This window comes from Nuphar pumila, chromosome 10 (assembly GCF_984573655.1).
Source record: "Nuphar pumila chromosome 10, dmNupPumi1.hap1.1, whole genome shotgun sequence".
NCBI classification, from domain to species: domain Eukaryota; kingdom Viridiplantae; phylum Streptophyta; class Magnoliopsida; order Nymphaeales; family Nymphaeaceae; genus Nuphar; species Nuphar pumila.
This window is the reverse complement of record NC_143258.1, coordinates 99,110,873-99,136,711: the sequence shown is the minus strand read 5'-3', so window position 1 is coordinate 99,136,711 and position 25,839 is coordinate 99,110,873. Positions and strand designations below refer to the sequence as shown.

The 25,839-nt window shown below is 36.1% G+C and overlaps 1 protein-coding gene across 1 annotated transcript in view; it reads right to left on the bottom strand.

Moving 5' to 3' along the window:
- The window catches only part of LOC149827545 (ATPase 10, plasma membrane-type-like), a 54,530-nt gene that overhangs the window by 15,581 nt on the left and 13,110 nt on the right, over positions 1–25,839 (bottom strand). Inside the window, exons 15-17 of the mRNA XM_090019456.1 lie at positions 15,421–15,659; positions 15,307–15,339; positions 15,136–15,217 (exon numbers count right to left, since the gene is read on the bottom strand). Coding sequence (XP_089875582.1) covers positions 15,136–15,217; positions 15,307–15,339; positions 15,421–15,659 — 354 coding nt within the window. The remainder of the gene's footprint in view (positions 1–15,135; positions 15,218–15,306; positions 15,340–15,420; positions 15,660–25,839) is intronic.

Sequence of the window (25,839 nt, the reverse complement as noted above, 5' to 3'; positions counted from 1 at the left end):
TTTTTTTAATTATCATTAAACTTGTTTTTATAAGGTTTATTTGTTTAATCTTGTGAAATTAGATATATGTATGTTTTTTGAAATCATGTTTGAATCTTAATTTTTCAAAACTTGCTTTATTTGATATATATGTATACAATCTTGTATGCTTGAGCATGTATTGTGGGCATTTATATGCTTTATTTGAACAAGTCATGATTATAAATATCAAATCATGTTCATATTTATTATTGAACTTTGTTTTGTTATTTTTTGAAAAATTGTCATATATTTTAAAAGAATTTGAGATATTTTAAAATAATGGTGTTGTGTGTATTTCATAAGTATGATCTTATGAAATTTTGTTTAAACTTGTGTTTGATTTTTCTCTTTACTCTTGGTGTATTAAAAATAGCATATGAAGTGTTAAAAATTATGATCCAGCTTATGAATAAATAATTTTTATATTGATATTGTTAAATTATGTAATCAACCATGTAATCTAATATATATATATTTTATATATATAAGGTAATACATATACATATATTATATATATGTATATGTATCTACTTATCATATATATAAAATATATATTTTCCTATTGATTAGCCATAGGGGTAGTTTAGTCTTTTTACAACATATTCTTTTTTTAATATGTTTTGTAATTATTTTTCTTTTTTCTTTTTCTTTTTTTGTAAAAGGTAGTGTGTACCTTGGAGGGGCCCACCATCTAGTCGTTGGGCCCCTTCCAACGGTCACATTTGTGACCATTGGAGGGGCTCCAACGACTAAAAGTGGAGCCCCTCCAAGGCCTCCACTTCCTCTATTTAAAGGGGTTCTCCCCTTGTGTATTTTCATGGCTTTGGGTCAAAGCCCAAGCATTCAATAAAGCCTTTATTCTTTAAGTGCATTTGTGAGATTGATTTGTGCTTTTGTGCACAAGTGTTCCAAGTGTTCTTATTGTGCATGTGTGTACGTATTTGTTATCAAGAATATTAAGGTCTTGATCTTAGTATCTTGTTGAAAATACTTTCACATGGTATCAGAGCTTCGTTGAAGAAGGAGGATCGTGCATTTCTTCTTTTTTGATTGCCTCGAAAAATGTGCCTTCAAAGCTATTGGAGTTTGAAGTGGATCATCTTCTTCGGGCAATTTTTTAGAAGCCTCTTTTTTCAAGAAATACTTGAAAATCTTTTGAGGTACATGTTATTTTTCAACTTTTATCCTCTCTAATGGGCGAACCCTTGAGTTTAAACTTAATGGTTCAAATTATCATGTTTGAGTCGGTAATATGGAGGCCCATATTAAAGGAAAGGGGCTTTGGGGGTATGTTCAAGGTTCGATACGGGAACCCGAACCCGAACAAAAAATTGCAATCGTTGAAAAGGGGGATATTAAGATCCTTGAAGGGGAAGAAAGATAAAGGGCTCTTGAAGAGTATTCAAAAAAGCTTGATGAATGGGAGATGAAAAACTTCAAGTTCTTGTCTTGGATTTTTTCATCCGTTAAAACCAAGATAAACGCCAACATCATTAAGTTCAAAAAAGCTTCCGAAGCTTGGTTATATCTTGAGAAAATATATACTTCAAGAGATTTGTCACACAAGTACTATCTCCAAAAAAGGGCAGCGACCCTCCAATAAAATGAGATGATTATTCGGGAATACTTTGCCGAATTATCTTCTATTTGAGACAAGCTAGCTATGCTTGAACCAAAATGGAGTGGAGAAGCGATTGAATTAAGACACAAACCACTAGAAGAAGATCAGTTCTTCAATTTTCTAAATGGACTGACTCGAATTTGAACAAATTCGGTCCTCCCTTCTCTCTGCCTTCACATTTCCCTCAATTGAAGATGTAATCACTAAGTTAAGTGGTGAGGAAACCCGTATGAGGATTAGTAAGAGTAATCCTAGCATTCTTGCTACCTCTTTCTACTCAAGAAGATTGTGAAGGGGTAAATGTCGTGTCAAGACCGGGGAATAATGTGAAGGCCTACAAACCTCCTCACTTCAAGAATCAAGGTCAAGGAGGAAACAATCGATATGAAAAAAGAGACTATAGCAAATTAAATTGTCATTTTTGTAAAGAACCGGGGCATATCAAACCCATTTGCCCTAAATGGAAAAAATTAATTGCGATGGCTATGACATTCCAACCGGAGGAACGACCATCATCATCAAATGGGTATCTTTCTCTTCAACAAATAGTGGAAGCTTTACAACCTCTTCTCAAGGGAGGCATTTTCGGAGCCGCTGTGACAACTTATTCTCCTCTCGGTAAGACATCTTGGCTTTTAGACTCCGGTGCATCTTTTCACATGACCCCAAGTGCTTGTTCTCTTTCCGATTTTTCTAAAAATACTCTTCCATCTTTTGTCTCAACGGCTGATGGAACACCTCTTGAAATTAAAGGAATAGGCAATTTTGAAAAACAAGATTTCTTTGTTCCAAAAATTTGTCTTATACCAAAATTAAATTTAAATTTAAATTTACTTTCGGTGTCTTAACTCTCGGACCATGGTTGTGATATAAAATTCTCGTCTAATAAATGTTGGATACAAGATTGTCGGTCCGGGAGGTTGATTGGAGAAGGCTCTAGGAGAGGAAACCTTTACTACGTTGATTTTCTCCAAGTTCCCAAGAATCAATTTTGTAATGTTGTTCAAAACAAAGATATTCATGTATGGCATAAGAGATTGGGACATCACAACATTGTTAAAATCTCTTACTTGCCTTTTATTAAACATCTTTGTAAAAGAGATTTTTTATGTAATGAATGTATTATTGGGAAGATGAAAAGTCTATATTTTACTCAAAGACCATGTTTACGACAAAACCCTTTGAAATTGTTCATTCCGATGTATGAGGTCCGACTCTTGTGATATCTAAAGGAGGATTCTCATATTATGTAATTTTTGTGGACGATTACACTAGGTTTTGTTGAATATACTTTCTTAAACATAAACATGAAGTTTTTTCAACATTTAAAACTTTTCATATGATGGTTTTAAATCAATTCAATGGAAGTTTAAAAATTCTTAGGTCTGACTCTGGAGGTGAATACCTTTCAAACGAATTCAAGAGTTATCTTGAACGTTTTGGTATTCTTCATAAAAAAACTTGTCTAAAAACTCCTCAACAAAATGGGTTAGCTGAACGAAAGCATAGGCATATCATTGAAACAACTAGAACCTTGCTCATTTCGCAAAATATTCCAAAGAAATTATGGGCTAAGACAGTTCTTACTTCAGTCTATCTCATAAATAGACTTCCATAAAAAAATTTAAATAAGATTTCCCCATTTGAAAAATTATACAAAAAAGAACCTGATTATAGCAGGTTAAGGGTTTTTTGATGTAAATGTTTTGTCCTTACTGATAAAAATGACAAACTTTCTCCAAAGCCCATTCCTTGTGCCTTTCTTGGTTATTCTGAAACCCAAAAGGGTTTTCGTTGTTATGATATTAAGAATGACAAATTGTATGTTTTCAGAAATGTGAGTTTTTTGGAAAATCTTAGTGGCTTCAAAAGTCTTGAATCTCATGATGAAAATGTAGATTATTCATTTCTATTTGATCTACTAGCTAAAGACGATGATACTAGTGATGATGGGTCAAATTAGAATGACTCAAGTAATATTGAAACCGAGGAAATCATTCCTCTGATCTCCCCATCTCATCAACATATTGATGAAGGACCACCTAAAGATCCCATCACCTATATTCATAGAGATAGAAACACCTTTAGAAGTGCTCTTGAAAGATATGATCATGCTAGTAGGATTGTTCCTCAAAGTGAGGAGAACCTTCGTAGAACCGAAAGAAGTAGAAAAGCTCCCTCTAGGTTCATCTCATATGACTCTTTTTCACCTAAACATAGACTCTGTCTTAGTGCCATTCACTCTTACATAGAACCTAGAAACTTTGAGGAAGCACGCAAGTGCCTTGAATGGATAGTAGCAATGGAAAATGAACACTGAGCTCTGAGAAGAGCCAAAACGTGGGAATTTTAAGACCTTCATAAAGGTAAGAAAACAATAGAGTGTAGATGAGTATTTAAGGTTAAGACTGAGAGTGATGGATCTCTTGAGAGATATAAAGCTTGATTGGTTGCAAAGGGATATAGTCAAGAATATGTGATTGACTATAAGGAAACCTTTGCTCCTGTAGCTCGAATGGTCATTGTCTGATGTCTTATAACTGTTGCCTCAATCAACAAGTGAAACATCTATCAAATGGATGTTAAAAATGTCTTTCTAAATAGAGATCTAAATGAAGAAGTTTATATGGATGCTCCACCAGGAATGGAGACTCCCAAAGGGAAAGTGTTTCGTCTTCGAAAAGCACTTTATGGTTTAAAACAAGCCCCCAAGGCTTGTATGATAGGTTTAATTTTGTAATGATAGAAAATGACTTTTCTTCCTGTTTTACTGACGCTGCTTTGTTTGCTAGAAAATCCAATGCAGGGATTGTGATCTTACTGTTGTATGTGGATGATATGTTCATCACTGATAGTGATTTAAGAGTATAAAATCAATTTTGAAAGATAAATTTGAAATGTCTGATTTGGGTTTTTCTAACTTGTTTTTTGGGTATTGAAGTAGCATACTCTCATAGAGGGTATTTCTTATCTCAAACTAAGCTTGCTTCTGAGATCATTGACAGGTCAGGTATTACAGATGAAAAGGTTTCTGAAACTCCTGTTATAGTAGGAGCTAAAATGAAGATTGATGATGATGTTCCTCTTTCGGATCCTACTCTCTACAGACAACTTGTAGGATCATTGATGTATCTGAGTACTACCAGACCAAATATCTCTCATGCAGTCCATACTGCAAGCCAGTTTCAGCATGCACCAACATCAGTCTACATGAGTGCCATCTTGCGAGTCGTAAGATACATAAAGGGTACTCTAAATAAGGGAGTTTTTATGTTATCTTCTTCTGATTTAAAATTAATTGTTTATACTAACTCTGATTGGGGAGATGACCCAAATAACCGTCACTACACCATTGGTTTTTGTGTGTTCTTAGGAGACTCACTGATTTCATGGAGATGTAAGAAGCAACAAAAAGTTTCTCTATCCTTGACTGAAGCCGAATATCGTGCCATGGCGACCACTACCATGGAAATTGTATGGATTTATCAATTGCTAGAAGACATGGGGATCACAATAGAAGGGCCCGCCAAGTTGTGCTCTGACAACAAAAGTATAATTTATATTGCGAAAAATCACACTTTTCATGAACGGACTAAACACATAGAGATGGATTGTCACTATGTTCGTGAGGCGTATCTCAAAGGAGTCATTGACCTTCCATATGTCTCGTCAGAATATCAGTTGGCAGATTTCTTCACTAAAGCTTTGTGTGTTCTGCGCTTCAACTTCCTCCTTAGCAAACTCTCGGTCATCCTGCCCTAAGTTTGAGGGGGGGTGTTAAATTATGTAATCAACCATGTAATCTAATATATATATTTTATATATATAAGGTAATACATATACATATATTATATATATGTATATGTATCTACTTATTATATATATAAAATATATATATTTTCCTATTGATTAGCCGTAGGGGTAGTTTAGTTTTTTTACAACATATTCTTTTTTTAATATGTTTTGTAATTTTTTTTTCTTTTTTATTTTCTTTTATTCTTGTTTGTAAAAGGTAGTGTGTAGCTTGGAGGGGCCCACCATCTAGTCGTTGGGCACCTTCTAACGGTCACATTTGTGACCGTTGGTGGGGCTCCAACGACTAGAAGTGGAGCCCCTCCAAGGCCTTCACTTCCTCTATTTAAAGGGGCTCTCCCCTTGTGTATTTTCATGGCTTTGGGTCAAAGCCCAAGCATTTAATAAAGTCTTTATTCTTTTAGTGCATTTGTGAGATTGATTTGTGCTTTTGTGCACAAGTGTTCCATGTGTTCTTATTGTGCATGTGTGTACGTATTTGTTATCAAGAATATTAAGGTCTTGATCTTAGTATCTTGTTGAAGATACTTTCACAGATATTTGATCCTTATGCACTGATGATTGCCTTACATGATAAAGAAGATTGTTTATTCGTGCATAAGGTATTGAGCATAATTTCTTATGGGAAGTCATTCAGTTTAACAAATGTCTTTACGGTCCTTTTGTGGGACAATAGTTATGATATTAGGTGTTTCTCTCATTGATCCTTTTTGTGGTGCTTATGATTATGTTACTTTATTAGTCTCATGGCATGTTTTGCATGGGATTTAAATATTGTGTTGTATACTTAGTTTTTAATAAACAATTAAGTTGAGGATCATGAAAAACTTTTTTATATTTGCTCTTTATAGGTGTTATATGTGTTTCCCTAATAGTTCACTTTGGTACTTGTCCATTATTGATGGACGTACTTGTTCACTTAGATCTTTGGTGGACATGTATATTCCTGATTAAAAGACTCTTAATTCATTGCATACTTGTTATTTATAAAATATAAATTTTTATATTGTGCCCTTAGTGCCTTAAACTATCGCTTGCATATATGCTTAAATATGTTCCTATGCATATCTTTTGTATAAGATATGCGGCCTTAAGTTATTTAGATTATTGCATATATATGTGTTTCTTGATCTCTTTATGAGTATCCATGGTTAGTTGTACTTGTATATGTACTTGATTTTCTATATGATTCTTTGAGAATCTATATATGTTTTAACCCTCTTTAATCTTATATGGCATTGATTGTCTCTATATAGTTTGCTTATATTGATATTGCATATGATTGCATCAATTGTCATCTTGTTATGCATATGATTGCACTATATTCATTCAAAAATTTTCATCTATCGTTATTTGGATTTGATTTAAAACTTTGTTTTTTTTTAATCGGTTCTTATATATGCACTCACTTATTTGAAAATTGATTTTTGTGAGTATTTATTGCCCTCTTGTGACATTTGTGTTGTCCATCACATGTTTTTATATGACGTATCATTTTTCTTGGCCTTATTATTATTAAATTAGAGATGTTTGTAAGGGTGAGTTGTGTGCACCTTGTTTTATGTCAGTTTAGATTGACAACTTATAGTTTGGCTCTAAGGCTCTAATTGGCAGTTATGCGATCTCTAATTGTGTGAGTGTGTTGAATCACTCATTTGTTTTGGCTATTGTCTTTATTATGGATGCTTATAATTATGTGTATCTTTGATGATTATCTATTTTTGAAATCATGGTGTTTCGAAAGATTGTTAAAGATTGATATTCTTGGTGACATTAGCTTGTTTTAATTACAAGCTCTCTTACCTTATGTGTTTCCTCTTAGTATGCTTTTTATTTAAGTGTCATTATATGTAGACAAAAGATGTTTATTTACACCTTCGTGTGTATTTTTGGCCCATTAGTGACATTCTTATTATACTCTTGTTTTAGTCTTTGATACACTTGTTTTAAGTGTCATTATATGTAGACAAAAGATGTGTTTCAATATGGTGAGTTATGTGCACGCATTGGTTATACTCTTGATCTAGTCGTTGATACACTCATTTTGAGTGTTATTATATGTAGATAAGAGATGTTTATTTATACCTTGGTGTGTGTTTTTAGCCTATTAGTTACATTCTTGTTATACTCTTGCTCTAGTTGTTGATACACTTGTTTTGAGTGTCATTATATATAGACAAGAGATGTTTAATCATACTTTTGTGTGATTTTCTAGGTTTGGAGGCCTAGTAAGGTAATTGATTGTGATGGTCAAACTATTGTTGAAGTTTGCAAAATATCACTTCTTGATATTTGTGAGAATTTAAATCTCTTCATATTTTTTGCAAATTGGTGTTGATTTTCAAATATCATTCTCTTTGTTATGTTGGGTTTTTAAAATCTCTCCTTGAAATTTCTAAACTTCTACTACTTATTTTTCCTTCTATGGAAGATGTTTATGGATAAAAAATTTAAGCATTTTTGCATACTTGTAATACAACAACAACAACAACTACGCCTTCATCCCAAAACAATTGGGGTCAGCGATATGAACCAAAAAAGAAATTCATTTTGGGTCTTCCACATGAATCCTTGTAATGTTTGCATACTTGCATTTTTGCATACTTGTAATGTTTAATAAAAATCTTATTCTTTATATTGTGTGCCCTTTTGTGACTTTTTTGTTCCTTAAATAAACACTTGTGTGTTGTCCACTAGATATTGGACACTTTGGTTTGTAATTGAAGGCTACTTGATTATTTACATTAAATTTATGCATTTTATTGACAAAAATAGTTATCTTTTTATTGTTGTTTCATGTGCATTAAATATCACTTAATTGCATGTTGGATATATGTGTGTGTTTCATATTAATTATCTTGTTCACATTGTTGTATGCATGAATTTAATTAGCTTTTCTTTTTCTAGAGGTCTCTTTTTGAATTGTTATTTGAAATGCTTCGGATATTATTTATCTCTTTTTAATGATTTATATGTCCTTTAGTGATCACATCTTCTTATGTTTTCGTGGAAAATATGTTGTTTTTGAGTTTATGGTTTGATTTCATAAAAATTGATCCTTGAGAAATACTCCTTTTATCCTTTTTAATGATTATCTAAAGTTTCTAAAAATTATTACTACTTTGTTTGAAAATTCTACTTGTTTTAAAAATATATTGTCTTTAAAACTTTATAACTATTGGGTTAGGATATTTTTCTTGTGTACTTGGAACCTTTTGGTTTATTCTTTCTCTACATGTTCTTAAAGATGTGATGGATTGAGAAAGGAATAACTTCAATGCATCATGGAGAAAGTCGATGAAGGCATTTGGGGATAATTACTAATGAAGCCATTTGAAGACTTGTATTTGCGAAATTCTCTAATATGTCATAAAGATGGAGATTTTCCTTGAAGACTTGGATTCTTCATATTGGTTCTTTTATTTATTTTCAAACTTTCGGTATAACTTACCGCAAGTTTGAAGGGGGGTATTAAGATGTATATATATATAATATATATATATATATACATTATATATATTCTTTTATCATTGTAATATATATAATGTATATATAGATTATATATTTTTTTATTTGTCACTGTAATAGGTAAATACCCTCTAGGGGTATTTTTGTAATAGGTTCTATCCTCTAGGGACAATTTTTTCTTTATTTTTATTTTTGTGTTGTCTTTATCCCAAAGACCAAGGATTTTAAGGTCTTTTGCTCTTAAGAGTTGTTGAAAGCATCCCAATGGCTATATTTATAGCCGTTGGGAGCTCCCAACAACTCTACGAGAGCTCCCTTTTGGCTCTTCCTTTGTGTATATAAGGGACCTCTTGTCCCCATGTTATGTAATACTTATCTTAAGCATTTATGCTCAATAAAGATGAATATTTTTTATGTTTTGTGTTTTTCTATTTAGTTTTTTAATGTTTTATTTGCACTTAGTGCTTGTGTTGCCCCTTGTTGGCTATTGTATTATCCCATAGTGGACTTGTGCTTGTACACATTGTGATTATGATTTTGTAAGCCTTTAGTGGCATTTGTTTGTGCTTATGCACTTTTGTGATTGTGATCTTGTAAGCCCTTAGTGGAATTGTTTTGTATTTTTCGTTATTTCATTATATATATTTTAGTGTGTATGTAAACTGAAATACTCATCAGGGGTATTTCAGTCATTTTGGCTTGTAATAGGTGTCAGTCCACTAGGGACTGACAACTTTTATCTTTTACTTTCTTTTTATTTATTTATTTATTTTTTATTTTGTTGACTGTTGTAAAAGGCTGGTCCAACTAGCTGTTGGGCCAGCCCCAACGGCAACAACATGGGAGTGCCTATATAAAGGCACTCCCTCCCTTGTATTGCTTCTAAAGACATTATTTTACTTGTGTTCTTGATCTCTTTTTGAGAGATTGCGTGTTATCCCTTAGTGGCTCCTTGTATTTGGCCCATTAGAGGCTTTCGTACTTGTGTGTGCACCTTTGTAGCCACTTTGTGACATTGTATTTGTGCACTTGTTGTTTCATTATATCAATGGGTCGAGTTTAACCCATACCAGACCCTATATGGTCAGGGTTTGGTGATAAATAAGAAGGCCCGATTAGAATGCGGGTTGAACCCGAAGGGTCCGATTAATATATGGAGCCGGGTATGGTTTGTGAAATTTTATACCAGACCCAGGCCTGAATCGAGTTCTGACTAATATCCACAAATTTTTAATGTAAAAAAAGTATATATATTATTTTACCGGGTATGGTTCAGGTCTGGTTCATGTAATCCTTATAGGATCAGGGTATGGTTTCTCTTATGGTGGGTCTGGACCTGGTACCATCATCTCAAATTAGGTATGGGTCTGGTTCCACCTGGGTCCAAACCCTACCCATTGACACCACTAGTTTTAAGCCCTATTGAGATTCAGATCAACTCAGGTGCATCTCTGATGGTAGGAACGAAGGTAACTTTATTTGCTAATTATTTTAATAACCTAGGAGGACTCCCAACAGGCTTTGTTGAATACTTGGGTAACATGAGGTCATTGCAAGATGAGTGGCTCGCCAACATGCAAAGAAGAATGTATTCAAAACTGTAATTTCAATGGTTTCAATCGAGGATGGCTTCTTGCCAATATGATATGATACTGTAATGACCCCAACTCATCCCCATTGAAAAGTGAAATATTTTTTTTTAAATCAATTGCGGAAACCATACCCAGAGATCCGGGGCCTCACAGACATAACACAAACCAAACCATAAGGAATCTTACATTAACCATCAACTAACTAAAATAACTTTATTCATCAATAACTCAAGTTTAAGAATATGAATCAAATAAATATCAATAAAAATAGAGCCACACTGTCCCAAAGAAAAATGTCAAAGCCGTCACGCAGGTCTCGTAGACTCCCAGACTCCCTATGGTAGTCGGTCTCATCATTGGGCTTCAGAAGCTGTGAAAAACATAAAGAGTACATGGTCAGAATCATAGATCCTGCGTACGAATTCCTCTAACGATTCAAATAAGAAAGAAAAGCATAAATCAAATTCATGTAATATTTCTAGAGGATCATAACTACTATAATTCCATAATCCAGATAACCATTCATGCATTTAAGAACAATTATCATGCAACAACAATATACCACATGTAAAAAAACAGGAAAGGATGCATGAACTAATGCAGAACAGTTAATATGCATGATATCAGTGCATATGCATGAGTAACTTATTAACTTATTATCAAAGTTTTCTTTTGTATGCATGTCCCTATTAAATGTACACATGTTTAGTTTCACTTTTTATTAAAACTCGCGGATACTTAAAACGGGCACAACAATTCCCGAAGTTCAAGACAAGTTTTCAGTTGTAACTTAACACACAATTTGTATTTTATTACTAGGTTCCACACTTGACACTCGACCTATATAAAAAATCAACACCATCCATCGGAACATTAGAAATCAAAATCTAATGTCGGGACACCAAGGAAATCAGCATCCACTAATGTCACTTTCTTGGTATACTAATAACAACAGTTGTGTCTACATACCACCCTCAGGCAAAGTGGTGAAAACTTCCTAAAACCGTGGCCGGGAGGTGAACCACTATATCAGGTTCATGGGCACAATCGCACACGAAGTTTTAGTATCCTCACGATTCTCCAAAACCGTCATCTAGGATTCCCATACTGTAGAAGGGACATCCATGAAGAAACATTAATTACACTGTTTTGTTTATTGTGTCTTTTTATCAAAAGAAAGATTATTCATACAAGACTCGTTTTGCAAATCAACATGCAAAACACAACATGGGACCTTGGCCCGTTACAATATTTAACAGTGTAATTAATTTAGAAAACCAATAAATTTTATGGATTTTGCAATGCATTAAATAAAACTTAGAACAACACCTGCTCGCGGCCCACGTGGCCTACAATGGTGCACATTTCGACCATTCATGCATCACATGCAAAAACCACAGTGAACATGTAATTTATGCAATCATTCAACATGCTCATAAATGCACATACATTCTCACACATTACGAATGTACATGTATAGCAATTTTATATGCATATGAACACATGCTTGGAACACACATTTTGTTCTCATATTTTGTCTCATGCATATCATTCAAGCATGTACATGATTATTGATGATGCAACAGTAAGCAACTTAAAAATTAAAGTATTCATAATATGCACATCTGTGCCATTATTGTGTTAAATCTCATGATCATGAAAACATTAATTACTTTTGTTAAATCAGACACTCGGGCTATGACACATGGCTACCGGGACAGCACTGGTACTCCAATGGCAATCTCATGTTATTTTTTGCGTGTATGTGCTGCCCCTTTTCTACACTAAGGCACGTACTCTTAGTGAGATTTCAAGACTTTTGAACCACATAAGAACATGCATGGTAGTACATAAGAATATTCCTAACAATTACATAAAAACATGCATAATAATCACATGAAGGCATGCATAACAGTCCAATCGTACTTAAGGCATGCATAACAGTCCAATCGTACTTAGAAATACATAATCTGGAACATGGGCAAAAATACATAAATCTGAACGTTCCATGTGTAAATCTGAGCATTCAACATGCCTAAATCTGAACATCCAATATGAATATTCAACATCTATAATTCTGAGCATTTAACATGTAAAAATCTGATCACTTAACTGGTATAAATCTGAGCATTTAGAATGTAAAAATCTGCACATTTAACTTGTATAAATCTGAATATTTAACTTATAAAATTCTGAACATGTAACATGTGAAATTCTGAATATTTAACATGTAAAAAAAATCAGCATATGGGACATGTATAAATCTGGACTTTTTACATGTATGAATCTAAGCATCTAACATGGGATATATATATATATATATATATATATTATTTTTTTTTTGAATACTGCCCATCTGATTGCAGTCGGCTGGGCTTACCAGTTTGTGAATCTGCCCAGCTGATTGCAGTAGGCTGGGCTTAGCAGTTTTAGAAATTTCCCAGCCGACTACAGGTCGGCTGGGCTTAACATCTTTAGGATCTGCCTCGGCTGGGCTTAACAAAAGCCTCCCCTTTTTTTCCGTATATGAGTCCACCCCCAACTGGTAGCAGCCGGCTGGGCTGTAATACATGGGTTCTGCCCAGCTGACTGTAGTCAGCTGGGAGTGATAGGGTAACACATTGCTCAGCCGATTGCAGTCGGCTGAGCACACATGTGTTTGAGATATGCTCATATATGTTGGGTCTGACCAGTACCCGAACACCGTATCTCTTTGGTTCTGATCAGCACCCATCCCTGCGCATGACAGGAGTATGATCAGCACCCCATAACGTCACGCATAGAACAAACAAAAGAAAAGCATTCAATATGATATTTCACAGGAAACCCATTCGATAGAGAGTATCTTAATAGCACGTTTTATATGACAGATCAAAGAAAACAAAAAAAAGAGTATATATATATATATATATATATATATATATATATATATATATATATATATATATATATATATATATATATATATATATATATATATATATTCGGCTGTCATGAACAACATACGGGGGATCTAAAGTTGGATTCTCATACACCCATCAATACGCAGATCTGGACCCGATCTGTGCACCCCCACAAAATCTGCAGATCTGTCCTTTTGAACTATGGGACAAATTTCACTACATGCTCAGAGACAACAGTCTGTACAAACCATTCTGAAATTTTATTTCATATATATATATATATATATATATATATATATATATTGGTAGAGAAGGAAAAGCCAGCATCTTATATATATACATATTCCAAATCGGATTCTCATTCATTCATTCTTTTCCCTTTTCACCAAAAACATTACATAGATTTCACTTACACTAGTTCTTCCCGTTCGAACCGAGAGAGAAACCCTTGCCTTTTTTGAAGCTCGAAAACGACCGAAAAATCTCGGATGACCGGAGAGGAAGAAGGTTTCTCCTCCTTTTCGTCTTCTTCTTTTCTCTTCCTCTCTCTCTCTCTCTTTTTCTCTCTTTCTTTCTTTCTTCTTTCTTTTTTTTTTGTAGTTTTTATATTAGAGGGCCTCTAGAGGGTGATGCCCCCTCTAAGGTTTCTCTTATGAGGGCTGGAGATAGAATTTTCATATGGAATTCTATCTCCAACCTAATTTCCTAATTTTTCTAGATTTTTTTTTTCTTTTGTTGACTTTTCCAACTCTTTCCTCTTTCAAATACTTACCTCTTTTTTTTATAGTAACTACAGGACTCTTCTAGAGAACCCTAATTACTTTTTAACTACCTTATCTAAAATTTTGGAATTTAATAAAATTTAATATTAATTTAATTATTTATTAATTAATAAATATCCAAAAAATTTCAGAGGGTGCCTTATCCCTCTGAGAGTCTTTTTAACTTTAAATTTCCTTAAATTAAACCTTTATACCGAATTTAAAGCTTTAATTTCATTGAACTTGGATTTTGGATCTGGACCTAGATCCAAGATCCATATAGATCCTGAGGCGGATCGGATCCTAATTAATATGGATCTTGCACTGAGTTAAGATCCATATTAACTTGGATCATATGGATCGGATTTGGTCTGATCCAATCCAGACCCGGTCCCATCGAGACGGGCCTTTTTTGAAAAAATACAATTTTCGAGCCAACCGTAGCCCGAATTCAAAAAAATAAAATACCGTTGAACTCAAAATTTTGAGGCGCATCTAACGATATATAACTCGAATTTCACCTCTGGATTTTGCCTAAATTTAACCCGAACTTCGCTTAATTTTAAAGGTCGAAAATAAAAGTTTTTATCACCTATTAATTGGCTCATTTAGGTTTTGTAAACAAGACCTGAACTAAGCCCAGACTCAAATATCCTAATCTAGCATCGGGCATTTTACCGATGTTTCTACAACACTTAGCCAAATTTTCAAAAATTTCAAAGTTTAACACAGTATAAAAACACACGATATTAAAGATATGCAGGTAATCAACAAACTCATACTTGTTGCAACAAACTTATACAATATCTGCATAGTTTCCATAACATCTGCAGTTCCATAACCATGATATTGACAATTTCCCCAAAAGTATGCAGCACAATCAAAGGGCATAAATGAAAGCATCAGAATAACTGAAGAGACTTTCCTTAAAGAGAAACCAAAAAGTGGAACATTACCATCATTCAAAATGGCTATAATCAGGACCATGAAAGGAGGGAAGTCATATTCCCAGATTAATGCAAGAAGAACAAAACCAAGCTGCAACAAGAAGATATGCTATTAGTTTTGCCACAAAAAGGGCTACATAATCTGCAAGTGGAAAAGGAAACAACACAAGGTGAACTTACCACAATACGGATGGTTATAGATACAGCATATATCTGCAGCTTTTAAAGTGAATTCATAGTTAGAAACACTTCCACACTGGAAGAAAGAAAACAAATTTATGGTAATCACTTAACTGTGTAATTTTTCATCCTCTGAAAAATGGCACGACTAGTTAGAACTGCACTAATGATGACACTCAAACCAGGCTCTGTTAGGACGATATCAGCTGCACTTCTAGCAGCATCAGTGGCATCTGCTACTGCAATTCCTATATCTGCCTTCTTCAAAGCAGGTGCATCATTAACACCATCTCCAGTCATTCCACATATGTGTTTTTTTTCTTGAAGGATCTTCACAATCTCGTACTTGTGCTCTGAACAGCAGCAATACCAAATGGCAAGAGTGGAATTATTAATCAGCAAACTGCACAAGAAACATATTAAATCTTTCTGCTAATTGACAAATATGAAAAGAGAACTTTGAACATGTTCTGGACTGGGACATGTTATGCTCTCTCTCTCTCTCTCTCTCTCTCTCTCTCTCTCTCTCTCTCTATATATATATATATATATATATATATATATATATATATATATATATATAAAGCTGATCTTTTAAAGAAATAAACCCCTTTTTTTCATGTTCTAAGGCCTTGTTGGATGACGGAAAAAAACCTGGTTTGCCAAAAACCAACATGAACAGGGCTGTTTGGGTGTTGGTCACAAAAAAACTAAAAAAAAAAAAATGGCCCGCCATTTCCCGGCTGGTGGCTGGCCAAAAAATGGCCGGCCATGCCCAAAAACGAGGGCCCACACACCTCACAAGAGGCACAAGCACAAGAGCCACTAAGGGCCAAAGAGAGAGCACACAAAAACTCTTAAAAAATATTATTTTATTAATGAAACAATGCACAAAGAATGCACAATTACAATATGGGGAGATCCCCTTTATATACACAAAGAAGAACCCAAGCTAGCCATTAGACTAGTCTAACAACTAGATTGACTAGCCTAATGGCTAGTCAAAGCTGGTCAACAGCCAGCAGAAAATACAAAAAAAAAATTATTACAGAAAAAAAATATTTTACAAAAAATGTACATACATATATATGATGTACATACATATATATGATGTATATATATATAATGTATATATATAAATATGTTTTAAAACCCCTTCTCAAACTCACGATGTCACAACCGAGAATTTGCCAAGAAAAAAAATGAAATCTATGAGAAAGAAGAGCCTTGGTGAAGAAGTCTGTCAATTGAACTCCTCATGAACGTAGTGGCAATCCATCTCTTATGCTTAGTTCTTTCGTGAAACGTAGCATGCGATATAAATTGGCATTTTTGTTATCATAAAATAATCTTGAGGGTTCTATTATGTGAACCCCCAAGTCTTCTAATAGTTGCTTCAACCACACCAATTCAGAAGTAGTCGTCATATCCCAGTACCCTACTTCTGTTAAAGATTGAAACATCTTTTGTTGTTTTTTGCAATTTTACGATATTAAGGAGTCGCCTATAAAAACACAAAAACCTTTGGTTGAGCGACGATCATTTATATCCCCTCCCCAATTAGAATATGAATAAGCAATTACTTCTAATGGAAAGGAAGATGATAAAACTGTCTCATAATCCTCATTACAACACTCATATGTACTGTAGTTGGGGGATGTTGGAATTGACTGACAAAATGAATGACATGTACAATACCAGGTCTAGTAATAGAGAGATAAGTTAGTACTTCAATCATTTGTCTATGACTCTATATGGAGTTGGATCATCCAAAGGTTCTCCATCATCTTTCTTTATTTTGACATTTATGACCTCTAGAGTATGAACTCTTTTTTCATCAGTAATTCCAAATCGAAGTATTATCCCAGCTGCATACTTAGTCTGTGACAAAAGATAACCATGAGGTGAGTATGCAACCTTTGTACCAAGTTAATAATAAATAAAGCCAAGATCTGTCATTTCAAAATTAGCCTTAAAGATATCTTTGATGTGACTAACTTGCTTGTCACCACCTGTGATGATCATATCATCAACATAAAGTGGTAGATTCACCATGCCTGCATTACAAGACTTAACAAATAATGTTGTTTCAGTATAACATGATTTAAATCCCAATTGAGTCATTACACTACTGAATCGATCATACCAGGCCTTAGGAGTTTGTTTTAAACCATACAAGACTTTATGCAAGCAAAAAACCTTTATATGTGCCAACTCTAATCCTTGAGGAGGTTTTATATAAACATTTTTTATATCCATTTGATAAATAAGTCACTTCCTAATTGTTAAATATGTATATGTAAATGAATATATTTCTGTACTGTATTGTACCACTTGTACAACATACTGTACTGTATTGTACTGTATTGTACTGTATTGTACAGCATACTGTACTGTATTGTACTATTCTATGTCACATGGGTGCGGGTGCGGGTTCGGGCGCGGGTGCGGGCGCGGGTGCGGGTTCGGGTGCGGGGATTCGGCACTTCCAAAAAACCCGGGTGCGGGGGTGCGGCAGGGGCAAAAATGTAAAATATATATATATATATATATATATATATATATATATATATATATATCAAGGGAGTCAGCAGCTCTGTCAGCTGTCAGCAGCTGACAGACAGCTGCTGCGGCTGACAGCAGCTGTCAGCAGCTGCTGCAGCTGACAGCAGCTGTCAGCATTACTTTTTTTAAAAAAAAATTCGCAGCCCATTTGGGCAATTTTTTTTTTAAAAAAATAAATCCAAAACAAGAATGGACCAAAATGATCCTGGGTGCGATCAACGCACCCAGGATAGGGTTGACCGCACCCGGTGCCGCACCCGCACACGCACCCGCATCGAGTCGCGTCGACGCGGGTGCGGCACCCTGCTAGCCGAATCCCTGTGACATAGGTACTATTGTACTGTATTGTACTGTATTGTACAGCATACTGTACTGTATTGTACTATTGTACTGTATTGTACCACTCGTACAACATATAAATATCAATGGAAAGGGGAGAAGACATCATTGCCGCCCAACATTTTTTTCTTTCTTCCCTCTTACCTCTCTATCTCTTGCTACGATAGTAAGGTGACTCCCACATCTGATTTCTCACATGGTATCAGAGCCAAGGGCGTGGTAATCACGATCATCTGGAAGGCCCCTAAGGACCTTGACGTGCGTTTTTTGGGCGTTCTCAAGGAAAGTGTTTTTTTTTCATCTTTTCTCTGTTGTTTCTCCGTTGAATCACTATATTTCGATGTCGTTTCTTCATTTCCTCATATCGTGCATCTTTTCCTTCTTACATATTCTGTTATCCCCAATTTTATCAACCCTAATTTCTGTTTTCCCCAAATTTGGGAACCCTCATTTCTCAAAAGTGCCTCTTTTCTCAAACTTCTTGTGATTTCTTATCTATTTCTTGCAATATAGTTGATAAATCGTACATTCTGCACGATTAACTAAAAATCGTGATTTCCAAAACTCAAAAATTTCTGTCCGTACGGTTCTGTCCGTACAACCTACGAATTTCTGTCGTGCTGTTTGATTCATCTTTGATCTTCTTCCTTATGGATTCTAAAATCAGCCCCGGATTTCTTTCTCAACTTGTTTCTCACAAATTAACTCATGATAACTACTTACTTTGGAAACGCCAAATTCTGCTGTTTATCCGAAGTCATGGTCTTTCCGGGCATCTGGATGGGGGATCACCCGCCCCACCTATGACTATTACGTAAGAGGTAACTGGTAATGATGGGAAGGTGAGTTGCATTGCTATTCCAAATCCTGCGTATGATGTTTGGTTTCAGAAGGACCAATCTGTGGTTGCCTATTTGACTGCCACGTTATCTGATCGTATATTACAAACTATCTCTGACCATTTTACTGCTGCAGAACTATGGAGACATCTTGCTCACTCTTATTCACAGGTTTCTGAATCACGTGCACTTCAACTGAAATGGCAGTTCCAATCTATGCGAAAGGGAACTAAGACCATTACTGAATTTCTAGGGGATATCAAAATTATCATTGATCAGTTGGCCGCTATTGGATATCCTGTTTCTGACAGAGATGTTGTTCAGCAGGTATTGGGAAGCCTTGGGCCCCAATATCGTATGTTTTGCACTGCATTACAGGTTGCCTCTACACTTCCATGCTTTGAGGATTTACAGGCCAAACTCCTACAGTATGAAGTTAGTTTGACTCAAGATCATCTTATTGATGATCCTCATCCTGTCATGTTTACATCTGGGTCTACCTCATTTCGTCCACCTGCTGCTCATATGGGCCGTGGAGGACTCCTTCCTACTCCTACTGCTCCACCTGCCACTAGAGGTACCCGTGTCCCTACTTGCTTCCATTGCAACAAGCGTGGCCATGTGAAAGCAGATTGTTGGCACAACCCACAGAATCGCAACAAGGCAGGGAGGCCAGGACCAAGAGCTGGACAGATGAATGTTAGACAGTTTCAGGGGCAGCCGCAGGGAAATTTTCGAGCACATCAGGGTACTGATAAGGGACAGAGTGCAGGGTTGCCACATGATGTGCAACAAATTCTGATGACTGCATTTAACAACATGAATTTGCGTCAGAATGATGATGGAGTTTGGTATATTGATTCTGGAGCAGCCGCACATGTTACTTCTGATGCAGGTAAACTTTCCAACATGGTTCCTTATATTGGCACTGGCACTATTGTCACGGGAGATGGTTCCCACCACCGTATTTCTTATACTGGAAATGCATCTCTCTCTTTGTCACAATCTACACTACCATTGAAAAATGTCTTACTCACTCCTGCCATTGAGAAAAACATTTTATCTGTTTCTAAATTGGTTGATGAAACAAATTCCTCCATGGAATTTACTCCGTCTTCTGTTTGTCTTAAGGACCTTCGAACCAAGAAGATGCTCGCTAAGGGTGAACGACGCGGAAACATGTACGTCTTCGAAGCAGCCCCCGGGACTTTGAAGACGTCATCTACCGTGTCTCCATCTTTTCCTGCTTATTTGAGTCAGTCTTCTTCTGTTATGCAATGTAATAAGCCAGTTTCTTGGCATCGTCGGTTAGGTCATTGTAGTCAAGGGTTCCTTGACAAATTGTCTTCTCAGGGTTTTATTCCCAAAGTCAAATTAGATCATAAGTGTCCTAGTTGTAATGTCTGCAAGAGTCATGTACTTCCCTTTCAAAGTATCAATAAAAGAGCTTCCAAGCCATTTGAAATTATTCACTCTGATGTTTGGGGCCCAGCTCCTGTTTCATCTCTATCTGGCTCTCGTTATTATGTGTTATTTCTTGACTCTTTCACTCGTTACACTTGGATTTACTTTATGAAATCTAAATCTGAAGTGTTCAAACTTTTCAAACAATTCCATGCTCTTGTTCAGAACCTTTTCAATTCAAATATCACTTATTTCCAGTGTGATGGTGGTGGAGAATACATATCTCATGATTTTAATGAATATTTAAAGGACCATGGCATCACACGTAACTCCTCTTGTCCTTACACTCCACAACAGAATGGAGTAGCAGAACGTAAGCATCGGCATATTGTTGAAACCGCGTTAAGTATGATGCACAATATTGATATTTCTTTCTCTCTTTGGACTGAGGCCTTTCACACTGCAATGCATATCATTAACAGGTTGCCTATGGAATTATTAGGAGATCAGTCTCCTTATTATTTGCTTCACAGTTCTCACCCTTCTTATGATGATTTGCATGCTTTCGGATGCATTTGTTATGTCCATGTGGATCATTCTTTACGTAACAAGTTTCAGGACAGAGCAGTTCAGTGCAGATTTCTGGGATATGCCGATGGGTATAAAGGATATAGATGTTATGATCCTATTTTGGGTAAGATTAAGGTGTCTAGAAATGTTGTTTTTGATGATGACCATTTCAGCACTTGTGATACTTCTCAGGTATATGAGCAAACTACTTATGATCCATGGCTTTGTGATACTTTGCTATATGACTCTATCAGAGATCCTGTTGTTGATGAACCAATTCAGTTTGAAGCAGACAACTCCATCATCCAGGATGCACCTTCACGGTTTTCAGGTTTGGTTTATGCCCGTCGAGGAGCCCCTTCAACTCCATCTCACGAGGCTCCCCCTCTTCGACGATCCACACGTGAAAGGCATCCTATCCATCGTTGGGTTTGTTACAACAATTTTTCTCTTGACTTTCAGTTGTTTCTAACCAATGTGGCCAAAGAGAAAGAGCCGTCTACTTTCCATCAGGCAGCCCATTCTCGAGCTTGGGTTGAAGCTATGAACGAAGAAATGGCAGCACTTCATGAATGTCATACATGGGATATTGTTCCTCGACCTGTTGATAGAAATGTTGTTGGTTCCAAATGGGTTTACAAGATCAAGCGTAAACCAGATGATAGCATTGAAAGATATAAAGCTCGCCTTGTTGCACGCGGATTCACACAACAATATGGGCAAGATTATGAGGAAACTTTTAGCCCTGTTGTCAAAATTGGCACCATTCGTGTGATCCTCACTTTGGCACTTCAGCATGGTTGGTCTCTTAGCCAGTTGGATGTCAAGAATGCGTTCCTACATGGGGACTTGAAGGAAGAGGTGTATATGGAGCAACCTCCTGGATATAGTGAACATGATGCGGCTACATGGGTTTGTAAATTGAGAAGGTCTCTTTATGGTTTAAAACAGGCATCTCGGTCTTGGTTTGAGAGTTTCTCCATGGAAATTCAGCAGCATGGCTTTTCTAAGAGTATACTTGATCATTCTTTATTTATGTATAAGAATGATCATGTTACTACTTGGGTTCTTATATATGTTGATGACATCATTATCACTGGGAGTGATGATGCACATATTGCCTTGGTCAAGTCTTTACTCATGGCCAAATTCAAGATGAAGGACTTAGGCCCATTGCGATACTTCTTGGGAGTTGAAGTCGATAGACAAGATGATCGACTCACTCTAAGTCAACACAAGTATACTCTTGACATTCTTCACACCACTGGTATGATTAATTGTAAACCTCTCAGCACCCCATCTGTCTTAAATCATAAGTTTAGTGCAAAAGAAGGCCAATTATATCATGATTCCACTTTATATCGCCGCATTGTTGGTATGTTGCAATATCTTACATTTACAAGACCTGACATTGCTTATGCTGTAAATCAAGCATCTCAGTTTATGCATGCTCCCACTGATTGTCATATGGAATGTATTAAGCGTATTCTCAGATATCTGAAAGGGACTATTGGAGATGGATTGCTCTATCACAAAGATGAAAGCTTCACTACAGGACACCGTTTACTTACATATTGTGATGCAGATTGGGGTGGGGACCCTGATGAGCGTAGGTCGGTTTCAGGATATTGTGTTTTTATTGGCCCAAATATTGTCACTTGGAGTAGTAAGAAACAAAAGGCCATTGCTAAATCCAGCACTGAGGCAGAGTACAGGGCAATGGTAGCAGGGACAGCTGATGTCACTTGGGTACGACATCTTCTTCAAGAGTTGAATGAACCTATCTCTTCCTCTCTGCTTTTATGTGATAATCAAAGTGCCATTAATATTTCTTTTAACCCTATTCATCATTGTCGCACGAAGCACATTGAGATTGATCAGCATTTTGTTAGACAAAAGATTGAAACAGAAGAAATTGAGGCTTCGTATGTCAGATCAGAAGACCAAGTAGCAGACATCTTCACCAAAGGATTGGTTAGTCATCAATTTTGGTTACTTAAGGGCAAGTTGAGCATGATTGAAGATCATCCTCAACTTGAGGGAGGCTGTTAAATATGTATATGTAAATGAATATATTTCTGTACTGTATTGTACCACTTGTACAGCATACTGTACTGTATTGTACTACTGTACTGTATTGTACTGTATTGTACAGCATACTGTACTGTATTGTACTATTGTACTGTATTGTACTGTATTGTACAGCATACTGTACTGTATTGTACTATTGTACTGTATTGTACCACTCGTACAACATATAAATATCAATGGAAAGGGGAGAAGACATCATTGCCGCCCAACATTTTTTTCTCTCTTCCCTCTTACCTCTCTCTCTATCTCTTGCTACGATAGTAAGGTGACTCCCACATCTGATTTCTCACACTAATCGATGTTATGGCTGTAAGAATTCTAAATGTGGTCATCCTAGCTACCGGGGTAAACGTTTCTTCATAGTCTATGCCATACTCTTGGCTATATTCTTTGGCCACTAGTCTTGTTTTTTATCTTTCTAGTGATCCATCACATTTGGTCCTGACTTTGTAAACCTATCTACATCCTATGGGTTTCTTTCCTAATGGTAAGGATTTAATTTTCTAAGTTTTAGTCCTTTATAAGGCCTCTAGTTCATTATTCATAGCAACAATCCATTCTTGGTGATTCTTAGCTTCATTATATGAGGATGGTTCAACATATAAGTGAATGACCATGAGACACAATCTACATTTTGGTTCAAAGGATTCATAGGACACAAATCTACTAGGTGCTTTGGATATCCTTGTTGATCTTCTAATGCTAGATTGTTTTAAGTATTGGTTTTGATAATATTTCTCTAAAGCACATGGTGGATAATCATCAACATGACGTGTACAAATTTGTATGTCATTATGGGATACATCCACATTTTCATGTATATTATTATCTTGAGTATCATCATTGTCATTCTCATGCACATCATTATCATGAATATAATCATTGACATTCTCATGTACATCATTATCATGATCATCATCATCAACATTGGCATCGTGCTTGTAATAACCTCAAATTTTGTAATTTATTTATTTAAATTTATTTGAAAACAACGAGTATTTTTCTAAATTTGGGCCTCGGATCCATTACCGGATCCATAAAAGAACGTGTAAATAACCCACAATGGGGTATTAAAACTATACTTATAATAGTTAAATAAATAATTAATAAGTATAAAAGAAAAGAAAAGAAAAACCGAGTATTTAAGGTTGGATCCGTGTTTGGATCCAAATGGATCCAACATATGGATCTAAGATCCATAAAATGGTCTTTATATCCATATTCATAATAAAACTAATAATATAATATATAAATAAAATTTAAATTTTTATTTTTTAATTATCCGAGGATCCACAGTTGGATCCATTCGGATCCAACTGATGGATCCATATGGTTGGGGGTCGGGTTACGGGCCTCGGGTCCGGACCCGAGCCGCACCCCCTGTGTAACCCTTTTAAAGAAAGGGGCAACCCGATAAGGGTTGCCCGATAGGGTTGTAGCAGAACAGAAAAGGGGAAAGAGGGGGGGGGGGGTTACGCAGGCGTAACCGAAACCCCCACCCATCTCGGCAAGAAAAGGGGGGGGGGGGGGGGGTCGGCGATAAATGGGAAGTGGAAGAGGGGGTCTCACCCTCTTCCCTCGTCTCCCTCGTTTCTCCCTTCCCTCATCTCTCTCTCTCTCTCTTTCGCTGTGTGTGCGCACGCCGGAGGAAGGAGCCCATTACCGGCCATCCGCAGGCGTCAAGGGCCCCTCGAGCATCTCCTTTCACAGCAGTTGGAAGGAGCGTCACCAGTCGGCACCCCTCTGCGACAGCCGTCTTCGGCCACCGGAAAACCACCGTAAGAGGTACGGGTTTTTCCTGTGGGTTAAGTAAGGAAAACGAACATGGGTTCGACTTCCATGTAGGTATTTTGGTGTAAAAGCATAGGGATGAGTAAATCTAGATGTTTACTCTAAGATCCATGGATGAAATCCATGTATTTTTCATCTTCTTGGAAGTTATTATGGAATAACATGCTTGTGGAAGGTATTTGTATAGTAAACTAGAGATTTTAATTCATAAAGAAAAGAAAAACAGGTATGGGTTAGGCAACAGTCTGGCCAACGTGGGGCAGACTGAGCCCTAGGGCTATGGTTACTGCCAGACTATTGGGCAGCAACCTTTACTCTCAATAAACAATTTTTTTTAAAACAAAGTTTAAAATGAAACTTTTAAAATATGAGTGATGGGTATGGCTGGCAGCCAACCGAGTGAGTCTCTGCTGACTGCCATACTTTGGCAGCATGGCAAGGGGGTGCACAGACCTAGCAAGATCGTGTGGCACCCATGTCAGGCATTGGCTTTTGCATATATTCAAGGGGAAGAAGAGGGGTAAATGTATGTTCTGCTGGCCTGTTTTTTTTAAGGAACAAACAAACCAAGTCACTAACTCAGTATAAGTAATGCTGGTCCTCTATGCATGAGTGCTTTAGTCCATCGTACACAAAATACCTTGATCAGTACAGAGAAAATATACCTCAGTTAAATAGCAACTAAAATTTCATGACACCAATATGTATTTGGGATTGAAACAAAGAAAAAAAAAAAAGACAACACTCAAGAAGATAATGTGCATTAACCCAATAACCAGTCTATTTTGGTGCATGTTGCTTGCCACCTTCTGGCCACATATCAGCATGATTAAATTAGTCTGTAATATTCCCAGACAAAAGATGATGCAGCATGATCTGTAATATTCACTAAATACTGGATAACAAAGCAGACTTTGGCATTTTTTCTTCATGA